Source organism: Plecotus auritus (assembly GCF_963455305.1).
Source record: "Plecotus auritus genome assembly, chromosome: 3".
Taxonomy (NCBI): Eukaryota; Metazoa; Chordata; class Mammalia; order Chiroptera; family Vespertilionidae; genus Plecotus; species Plecotus auritus.
Genome location: NC_137772.1, coordinates 10,791,112 through 10,802,483, shown reverse-complemented (window position 1 = coordinate 10,802,483; position 11,372 = coordinate 10,791,112). Strand labels below are relative to the sequence as shown.

Here is an 11,372-nt window from a genome sequence, read left to right as displayed (position 1 = left end):
GCTGTGTGTAAGTAAACCTGATGCTTTTTAATAGCTATATAGTGTCTCCTATCGTTCGTTCTACAGTTTCCTTATGTGCAGAGATTTAGGATGTTAAAAAGTTTTCTTCTGCTAAAAAAGGCATCCTTAGTTAGCATCCTTACATATTGGTGCTTCCGTTTCCAAAACTAGGACTATGTCAACGACTAACTACACTTAAAGTTTTTAAATGTGCCATTATGTTCGTGTCGCAAAAAGTTATACCACTTTCTAGTTCTCCCAGTCCTGTGTGAAGGTCCCATTCCCCACTCTCTTGCCAATAGTAAAGGTTTTCAATTGAAAAATAAATACCCGCTTCTAATGGGCATGAAATGATGACCTGATGATTTTACCTTGCATTTCCCTGGCTGCTTGTGAAAGTTGTCTTTTCCTGTGTTCGTTGCACGTGAGCGTCTTCCCTCCTGTGACCGGCCTGTTCGCACTCTCTGCCTGGGTGTCTGGGTTATTTTGTCTGTCTCTTGTACTCACGTATGGAGCTGTGTGTGTGTTGCATGTTAACATTATCTGCTCTCTGTATAATATTGACATTTTTATTTGTTTAACAGCATCTTTTTTTACTCAAATTTAATTTCTGTTTTGTCAGTTGTACGTAATTTTACATAACAATTTCCATCTTGGAGATGGATAGTATTTTCATCATTTTGGAGAATCGGGATTGTTTTATATCTTCTTTCAGAAGGTTTCCCAAACCACCTCGAGGATATGTAAATATTTTCCCAACATGCCTTGTAGTATTTAAGTATTTCAGAATTCATTTTTTTGATGCAGTAGTCTCATCTCTTCCAAAAGGAGACCCAGTCACGCTATGCCGTTTATTAAGCAACTAGACATTTCCCACTGAATTCAACTTGATAATGTTCTAATCTTAAATGAAAAATCGGGTCAGTCTCTGGGCGGATGAAATCGCACGTTTAAAATATGCTTCAGCTTGGTTCTGATTCATTCTTCCTCGCTGTGATTCACAGGCAGTTCATCTGTAACATTTACTGGAAACAGCTTTGTGAAATACCGGCTGAAGGAAATGGAAAGCAAGCTGGAGATGAAGCTGACCATGAGGCTCCGGACGTATTCTTCGCACGCGGTCGTGATGTATGCCCGCGGCACCGACTACAGCATCTTGGAGGTTCGTGTCTGTGCCTCAGACTGTGGAAGGCTTTAAAAACATGTATTCCACTTTATGTTCAGATTGTCCATTTTTGAAAAAAATAAAATAAAATGATTGAATTCCTCCTACAAATAGTTCATTGATACCTCGTAGGCTTTGACTGTGGGCTGAAAAGCTCTTTTTGCTGTGCAGTAGCTTAGAGACTGACTTCTGTGGCTTACAAACATTTTTAGGTACACAGTGACCGTCAACATTTAAACTCCAAGTGCTATTACATCTTACTGTGAAGAGGGAGCCTACCTAAGCTTCAAGTGATCATTATCGTGCCCACCCTTACTGTTTCCTTAAGTGTGATTAGCTTTTGACTTTTGATATAATTCAGTGCTATTTTGGGTGGTTGTTCAGTTACCTGTTGATTATTAGTCCCTTCCCTGATGCTTTTTGGATGTGCACTTCACAACTGAACGCTGTATCCCCAGAGGTCTGCCATGATGTGTACAAGGCACACATGAGCGTGGGGTCTGTAATACTTAAACCCAAGGCCTCCCTACGTTTCTGCATCCAATTGCCCACATACCCCTCCCCCAGATGTTTGATCAGAGGCTGTAATCGGAGATTCTATGAGAGTAACGTGAACCGTCCCTGTTTCTACCGTAGATTCATAACGGAAGACTGCAGTACAAGTTTGACTGCGGGAGCGGCCCTGGCATCGTGTCTGTTCAGAGCATCCAGGTCAACGACGGGCTGTGGCACGCGGTGTCCCTGGAGGTGAACGGCAACTACGCTCGACTGGTCCTGGACCAGGTCCACACCGCGTCGGGCACGGCCCCGGGGACTCTGAAAACCCTGAACCTGGATAACCACGTGTTCTTCGGTGGCCACGTCCGTCAGCAAGGCACGAGGCACGGGAGGAGCCCCCAAGTCGGCAATGGTTTCCGGGGTTGCATGGACTCCATTTATTTGAATGGGCAGGAGCTCCCTTTAAATCACAAACCCAGAAGCCACGCCCACATTGAAGATTGGGTGGACGTGTCTCCTGGGTGCGTACTGACGGCTACGGAAGATTGTTCCAGTAACCCCTGCCAGAACGGAGGCGTTTGCAATCCCTCACCTGCGGGAGGTAGGCTTCGCGTCAGCTTTCAAATGTTACATGTGGTTTCGTTTTCCTCGATTTGTTTTTAAAATACATTTTTTATTTCAGAGAGGAAGGGAGAGGGAGAGAGTTAGAAACTTCAACGATGAGAGAATCATTGATCGGCTGCCTCCAGCATGCCCCCTCCTGGGAATTGAGCCCGCCACCTGGGCATGTGTCCTTGATCAGAATTGAACCCGGGACCGCTCAGTCCGCAGGCCGACACTCTATCCACTGAGCCAAACCAGCTAGGGCTGGTTTTCCTCTTTATTCCAATCCTGTGGTCAGGTCTTGCATCAGGGTAGGAATCGAGGCGTATGTGTTATAAACAGGAGAGCAAAGCAGCGGGTCTGACAGGAGCGGTGGCTGCCTGCTGGGCTCCTGCAGTCACGTCTCGTCCCGCACCTGGGACCACAGCTAATTCAGAACGCTCCTTCCAAACCCAGACATGGACCCAGTGGGATTTAGAAGGGGCACCGCTTAGTTCTCCTTGCGTGCCCCCCTCACCCGATGGCCCAGCACAGGGCTGCTGGTCCTGCCAGCTGTAGGTGGGGGGGCTGCTTTCCCAGAGGCCTTACTGCGCCATCCCTGTCTTTGAAGCCCTGGCCTAGTGGAGGTCAGGCTTCTGCATCCTAGACCCGTTTGTCCACTTACCGGTAACAGAGCACGGTTATGAAAATGACAGTCGCCGTGCCCAAGAAGTAGAGCTTTGTGTAATGAACAGAGCAAAAATCAGAATAACGCTTTCATCAAGTGGGATTTCAGAAGACCTGCTTTCTGCTGTTTTCTTTGGAACGAGCCTGCAGTCCAGATGCAAAGGCCAGGCTATCCCCACAGCAACACGCGGAACAGTGCCTCTGGCGCTCCCATCACGCGTCCAAGGAGGCTGTCCTCACTGTCGTCGGGGGCGGGACCGAGAGAGGCATTTTCTTGAAATCACCGCAGCAGCAGGAAGGGAACTGGGAGACGGCACAGTGGCTCTACAGCTCCGAGCCCAAAGGGCCACATTCCTGCGGCCGAAGAAAATCCCACGGCCACGGCCAGCGCCAGAGGCGCCGTGGCAAGTGCGGTCCTGCGTCTTCCCCAAAGACCGGGGTTGGAAGTGGCCTCCACAGTTCCCGCCGTCGCAGTCTTCACAGAATGAGGAGTCTGGCATTTGTCTTTGCTCCTTTATACAAACGCGAAGACCACCTTTCTTAAAGTGGTAGTTTATAGTTTTCAGAGTACTTTTTCATTTATTGCTATCTCATTTAATCCATAAAAGCTTGTGAGCTGCAAGTAAATTGCGATGTTAAGTACTAAGTGTTGTCCACCCAATGGCCACCCAGATACAGGACTACCTTTTCCCCGTCCCGTGAGCTTGGCCCAGTCACCTTACATCTTGAGGAACTAAAGCTCATGATGAGTTCTCGCTTTCGTTCTTCGTGTTTTGGTTCTACCCGCAGTAGCTTGTGGATCTACCCAGCGTTTTACCTAGAGGGGATGGGAATGGTCCTAGCTTTTACAGGTCTAGAGAACTAAATCTTCACCTAAACATAAAAGTCAAAAACAACACCAATGTCCTAAGGCGTGTAGGTTGAGTTTTTGAGTGACTGGACGTTTTTGTTCCCTCGCGCTGATGCAGGTTATTACTGCAAATGCAATGCCTTGTACATCGGGACCTATTGTGAGGTGAGCGTCAACCCCTGCTCCTCCAACCCCTGCCTTTACGGCGGTACCTGCCTTGTGGACAATGGAGACTTCATCTGCCAGTGTAGAGGGCTATACACTGGACAGAGGTAGGTATATTCTTCTTTCTTAGCTTTATAATTAACTAGAGGCCTGGTGCATGGAATTCGTGCACGGGGCTTGGGGGGTGGTGTCCCTCAGCCCAGCCTGCACCCTCCCGCATCCCGGGACCCTAAACCGTCAGTCGGATATCCCTCTCGCAATCCGGGACCGCTCGCTCCTAACCGCCTGCCTGCCTGCCTGCTCAGTGCACATCATAGTGACCAGTAATTGTGGTCATTCCCGTTGTTCTGTCGTAACAGTCACTTAGGCTTTTGTGTATATAGATTGTGGTATCTAAAAGCATTTTAAAGGTGATCATGCGTGTAACACACCTGGTTCTGCCTTGCGGGACGTATGGGCGGTAGGAGGGTCCGGTTCACACCTGCTCCTTGTTCCTCAGGTGCCAGCTTAGTCCGTACTGCAAGGACCAGCCCTGCAGAAACGGTGGGACCTGCTTCGACAGCTTGGACGGCGCCGTCTGTCAGTGCGACTCAGGCTTCAGGGGAGAAAGGTAAGTGCCCTCGTTCATGACGTCATTTCCAGCTCTCTGTAATGTCACATGGATTAGCAGATGCCAATACACCCTAGTAGTTTGGACACTGTTGCTTCAGAATTTGATCGTTCTCTTATTAGCTCGTGATGTAAATTATCTTGTTGTTCTTAATTTAAAAAAAAACAACACAAAAAACGAGCAAATGAATATAATATAATTCTTAAAAAAACCTACTTCCATACTTTCAAGATATGTATAAACAAATTAGGTGTGGGTTTTTTGCAGGAAGTAGATGTTTGTGGCATGAGTGAGATGATTATGTTTTTTAAGCAGACACCTATGGTCTGCTGTCTTTGAGGATGGCAATAAGGACCTTTTTTCATAACATGCTATAACTGACACTTGTATGGCATCTGGAAACCTTTTCCAGCATCTAGGAACCTTTTCCAGCTCTCTCATTATCTTTCGTAATCCTTGCCATAATCCTAAGGGGTGATCCTTGTTTTCCAGGGAAGAAAAATGAGGCATTGAGGTGCTTGTTGTAAACCTGGAAGGAGGTAGATTTTGTTCCAGATGCCATTTCACCTTAGACTTTTTATCAGTTCAGTTTTTTAAAAAATGACTCAATGAATGTTCCTCGTAAATGCCCGTTTAGATGAGCCTTGACCATAGGCCTTAAGTGCGACCTGCTTGTAGGTATTCCCACGTGGGTTTGGTCTAGTCGAGGTTGTAACCTTGAATTTTGCCACCGGTCACATCGTCTTAGTTCATAGGATAACTTTCCTAATTCTAACCCATCAATACTTAATATCATGGACAAATATGTCTCAGTAGTCAAAACTCTAATGCCAGGTCAGTACGGGGGGAGGAAGTAGAAGCATTTTATTAAAGGAGGAAGGGTTTGAGAAGCACCAGGGCCATCTGCACAGGTGCAGATGTGAACCATGCTGTAAGGGTGAGGAGCTGTGGGGTGTTCAACAGGGAGAAACACTGACAAACGGAAAACCGAGTTTTCTAGCTTTTCGTGTGTTTTATGGAACTCGCATAATCCCCTCTGGGAGGATTTTTCTTAGAAATTTAATCTAAGCCTATTAGAACGGTTTACAGTTTACCACGTATCAAAATGCACATTATAAATGTCTGGATCAGAATAGAAACAACCAACCAATGCGTTTGATTTAGTCACCTGTTGCATCCCAGCAACGTGGCAGTTAAATATGGGCTTGACCTCGTGGTTTTCTCCCAGATGCACCAAGCATGACACAAATGATTAATTGCTCCCCGGGAGGTTTCTGGTTGTAGTTATCCTTGCGGTTGGTGTGTTTTGGGTTGTTATCGGTTTGATTTTACTTACGTTATTAAGAAGGGATCAGATTAGTCCTTGGTCTCCAAGAGTTCTAGGCCTGCCATAGTCGGACTCACACAGCGCAGGTCGCTCCTCATCCTCGGCTCTCTCGGCAGGTGTCAGAGCGACATTGACGAGTGTGCGGGGAGCCCGTGCCGGAACGGGGCGCTCTGCGAGAACACGCACGGCTCCTACCACTGCAACTGCAGCCGCGAGTTCCGCGGGAGGCACTGCGAGGACGCGGCCCCCAACCAGTACGTGTCCACCCCCTGGAACATCGGGCTGGCCGAAGGCATAGGCATCCTCGTCTTCGTCATCGGCATTTTCTTCCTGGTGCTGGTGTTCGTCCTCTGCCGCAAGATGGTCCGCCGCAAGAAGAAGAAGCACCAGCCGGAACCCGAAGACAAGCACTTGGGACCGACCACGGCGTTCATGCCAAGGCCGTATTTCGATTCAAAACTAAATAAAAACATTTACTCAGACACGCCCCCCCAGGTGCCCGTCCGCCCCATCTCCTACACGCCCAGCATTCCCAGCGACTCCAGGAACAATCTGGACCGGAATTCCTTCGAAGGCTCTGCCATCCCGGAGCACCCCGAATTCAGCACCTTTAACCCCGAGTCTGTGCACGGACACCGGAAAGCAGTGGCCGTCTGCAGCGTCGCCCCAAACCTGCCGCCCCCACCCCCGTCCAACTCCCCTTCCGACAGCGACTCCATCCAGAAGCCCAGCTGGGACTTCGACTATGACGGTAGGAAGCGCGTCCCCCTCTCAGGGATGTCGCTGAGATGAACAGTGAGATTGCAAGTCCCCACTGCCCTCCCCACCCCCCCCACCCCCCCCCCCCGAGCCTCGGTGCTTCGAGCCCAAATGTGGAGTCCTTATTAGGACAGACAGGCTCCGTAGACCTTGGAAAGGTTTGAAAATCTTTTCCGGGCGCCTTGGGCCCTGGCTGAGCATTGTGGCTGTGATAGTATTTTAATTCAGGAATGGAATCTGGTCATGTTCCAGTTAGCCTGGGAAGATCATTTCATTTCTGTAATTGATAAGGGTCCTCAACTATAATTTGGGGGGCCTTACATGATTTAAAAACTTGGGAAGGCATTTGTATGGCAGGATTTTTTTAAACAGGATCCGAAAAAGTGACGATACAGGGTGGGCAAAAGTAGTATACAGTTGGTAAGGAAAAGGACTTGCAGGTTATGATTATTACAATAGCTTCATTAACGCAAAAATAGGTCATTCACAACCGCAAACCTGCTTTTGCTCATCCTTGTGTTTATATTCATGGCCTAACATGTATTTGACGCTTTCATAATAGCTCTGTGGCCCTGACCCGTGTGGCTCAGTTGGTTGGAGTGTCATCCTGTCCAGCAAGCATGTCAAACTCAAAGGCTAACATGGCCAAATACACAAGGTTTAAGTGTATGTGGGCCGCAAAAAAACAAAAGCTTCCATTTTCATAGAAACGTAGGTTTATTTCCATAGACATGCTGAATACAGAGGGCTGAAATAAATGAGTAATTGTTAACATAAAATAATAGAACATTTTAATAACTATTTTTTCTTGAACATTAACTTACCAGACAATGATTAACTGCACAAATTAATAAGCGTAACACAAATAAACTTATTTTTCTTGTTCTCCGAAAGCGAAATATTTCCCATTGCGCACACCAAACAAGTCAGTCCAAGACTAATGCCGTGGCCATCGGCTGCTAAAATATTCGCTGCTGGTGTTAGTGGAGAGAAATGGTGTGCCTGCGTGTAAGGTGTGTAAGGGAAATGAATGCAACACGATTATAGTAATCAGTCATTAGCAAACATTGTAGTTTGTTATTCATATTATGTACAACAGGATATTATAAAAATTAAGTTATGAAATTTTTATTAAAATGTTTCTTACATGCTGTTATATTGGCTGGCCTGCAAAAATATTTGTTGTGGGCTGCGAGTTTTACATGCTTGCTGTACACCAAGATTCCCAGCCAGGACACACCCCCAAATTGTGGGTTCAGTCCCTGGTCAGGGCACATATGGGAGGCATCTGATTGATGTTTCTTTCTCCCTCCCTCTCTCTCTCTCTCCCTCTCTCTTTCCCCCTTCCTCTCTCTCTCTCAAATCAGTAAAAACGTATCTCCAGATAAGGATTAAAAAAAATGTAAAAAGTTCTATGTACCGTTTTAAAACAAAATTTTAGTTCCCCATGTTGTCTAATGATATCCATGGGCAGGTTCATTTCTATTCTGTGCATCTGCAAGAAGCGCTGTAGGTTTCTTTGTGGGGTTTTCTGTGTTTTTTTGTTTGTTTTTCAAATGTCTCCTTCAAGTGTTCTTTGACTGAATAAGCCTCAGACGGTCTTGGTCACGCTTGCTCTGTGTCAGGCTACAGCCGAGACCAAAACACAGGCCGAGCCCTCATGGAGCTTCCGGTCTGTCGTTCCTTCCTTCCAGCTAAAGTGGTGGATCTTGATCCCTGCCTCTCCAAGAAGCCTCTGGAGGAGAAGCCGTCCCTCCCGTACAGCGCCCGGGAGAGCCTGTCTGAAGTGCAGTCCCTCAGCTCCTTCCAGTCGGAGTCCTGTGATGACAACGGTGAGTCAGCAGGACCGGGAGCCGCCGGCTCGCTGGCTTATTCCTCACGCTGATCACGGGGTGTGATGTCTATCGTGGATGCACGCAGTCCCTTGTTCGGTCTCAGAGTGTGTCCACGTTTCACTTGGGGCCGCTGTTCACACCCAGTACATACTTGCATGAACATCTGCTGGGGGAGACATTTAAAACGTTCGTAGCGGATTGGTATTTGAACTGTGGCAACTTGCCAGGAATAGGGCAGAAAATAGAATTAATTGAAAGATAAAGTTCACCTTGGTGGCCAACCTGGTATTGACTTTTTTCCACCAAGAAAATGTTAAATGTCCCGTGGGTTTTTTCAAAACCCTAAGAGCAACTCTCTTGAGCATCACTCTCTCCCACCTTCACCCCTCCCCTCTCACACGCCCCTGAGAGGAGACTGGGCGGTCTGCAGCGTGACCTTCGGTATTACGAGGTTTTATTTGTTTCTTCCCCACCCCCTGCGGCCCCGGCTCCCATGTGGATCAGAGCGTACTGACTGGGCACAGTTTAAGAGATTGCTAGTAAGTGTGCTTACCTTCCTAATGAAGACAGTTGGACAGCCGGTTCTGTGATGCCAGTCATGTGTATCTGGTTTCCGTAGGGTAAATTGCATGGATAACCGGCTTCACCGTAATAACACACATACCAGTAGGAAAATTGTCAGTATTCACTAAACACAATAAAGTGAGTTTTAGTGGAAACTTTCAAATCCCAGAATTAGTAAAGTTTACTGTAATTTTTCTTGGCATAAAAATGGCATGTGTTTAAACATCTCAAATATTTTATTGGTGGAAAGAAGTAACCCACTAATAATTATTTGTTTCCAAATCTGGGGTAATAGATTGCAAACTAAACTTTTCCAAACTAAAGATGACCTTAAGTATATTCCATTCTTTTCTGACTTCAAGCATGGTATATATGATATCAAAGTGTACCTGTGTTTATTATTGTGATGCAGTATATGAGCATAGCTTTGCTGATTAATCCAACCACAACAAATTAGATTACACTTAATTCTAAAATGTTACAGTTGCCAGTTTATGTAATAATTTATATTTTGATCCCTAAATGCTTTTTATAAATACATTTCAGAATTTTCTTTATTTTCTAATTATTTTCCTTAAAACATTCTTTTTTAAAAAAACTCCTAAATACTTTAAATAAATTATGGTCAAATTAGTTATAAAAATTAATTGCCAGATAATGCAATGTGAGGGGGGAAACAGAAGTCTGTCCAGGAGTTTATATTTTCATCTTCATCATCATTTATATCATTATCAATTGTAAATTTAAGTCTGTATTAAGAGTCTGCGCTTAAATTATAGTTTTAGTTTTCTAGGCTATTGTAACAGATTACCATTAACATAGTGGCTGAAAACAAGATAAATGTATCCTATAGTTCTGAGGTTTGGAAGTCTAACATGAATCTCCGTAGGCTAAACCAGCGGTCTCCAACCGGTGGTCCGTGAGGTCCGACAGGTTGGCGACCGCCGGGCTCAACGGTGTCAGCAGGGCTGTTTCCATTTCTAGTTTCTAGAGCCTGCCTGCCTGGCTTTCCCCCTTCGTCTTTCATCTCGATGGCCATTCTTCTGTGGTCACTGCCCCCTCCAAGCACAGCTGGGAAAGGCTCTCCCCTTGTAAGGACCCTTGTGGTTACACTGGGCTCACACGGATAATTCAGGAAGAGCTCCCCACCTCAAGCTCTTGACCATAATCGAACCAGCAAAGTCTCTCTAGCTGGGGATGGGAACAGTCACGGTTCCCAGGGTCAGGGTGTGGACATCTCTGAGAGCATCCTTCTCCCTATGCATGCTACCCCCTAATCTTGGCATAAACACTTTAAACAATTGGATACACAGATGACAAGGAATTTACACAGGAAACTGCCCGGCAGGCTGTCTGTATTTTTCTGCTGGGAGTACACGGAACAAAGACAAAGCACCCCCTCCCCTTTTGAGTATTTATATTGCATATTTTGCCTTATTATGTGGCTCTTTAAATTTCTTTTTCCTGGAACAATGTGTGAGTTCATTAAATGGACTCAGAAAATTGTCTAAATTGTCTTAGCAAGTATTTTACTCTTTGAATGTGAAGTCTTTTGCCCATAAGATATTAAAATAAGAACTGTTCTTTCATGATTAGATCCATAATTGTAATTGTGAAAAAATCGACAGCTAAATTTTTTCCCTAAATTACAGCATGACATGGTTATTACTCTATTTCTCTGATTAATAATAATACATAGCTCGATTAGAAAAATCTCTGAGATACAGCAGTAACAGGAGGAGTGCAGGAGGCATGCCTGATTACATTGTGTCGGTGTGTTCGCTTCACATTTTTAAATTACGAGGTAGAAATGACGTAAAGAAATCCTGTTTCCTGCACTGTATTCTGATGAGCTGAAGATTTTCCTAACTTCCTCCCTCTGTCCCTTTCTACAAGCTTCCATAGTGACTGTCATACACCTTGTCAGCGCCGCAGCTGGCACGGTGGCTAACGAAGGTACAGTCGTCATGCGTGTGCTTGTGTTTGTGTTACAGCGACTGTCGCCAGTGCCGCGTGCCTGGGCCTCTCACTGGGTTAGAAATAGCTATTTGTGGTTCTGAGGGGGCTGAGGACTTTTATTTTGAGCAGGTGCATATATTCACAATCCAGACCCATGGCAGAAATATGTTTATGTTGTGTGTGTTTCCATTTCCTTTTGTCATTCATAGTGAATTTCCACAACATCAGAAGTAACTCAGGGGATCCTGACAACGCTGCCTTTATGTGGCAAGAAGTTTAGAAGTAATTCTATCTAAATAGATTTTTAACATAAAAAATTTATATTCATATGAATAGGAATAAGAATAACACACCGCGTTTACGGTTTCCTA

The 11,372-nt window shown here is 45.6% G+C and overlaps 1 protein-coding gene across 1 annotated transcript in view; it reads left to right on the top strand.

The window, feature by feature from the left end:
• The window catches only part of FAT1 (FAT atypical cadherin 1), a 109,945-nt gene that overhangs the window by 94,148 nt on the left and 4,425 nt on the right, over positions 1–11,372 (top strand). Inside the window, 7 exon segments of the mRNA XM_080660559.1 lie at positions 1,005–1,162; positions 1,802–2,264; positions 3,901–4,054; positions 4,447–4,557; positions 6,001–6,635; positions 8,338–8,475; positions 10,939–10,998. Of these exon segments, the coding sequence (XP_080516685.1) occupies positions 1,005–1,162; positions 1,802–2,264; positions 3,901–4,054; positions 4,447–4,557; positions 6,001–6,635; positions 8,338–8,475; positions 10,939–10,998 (1,719 nt within the window).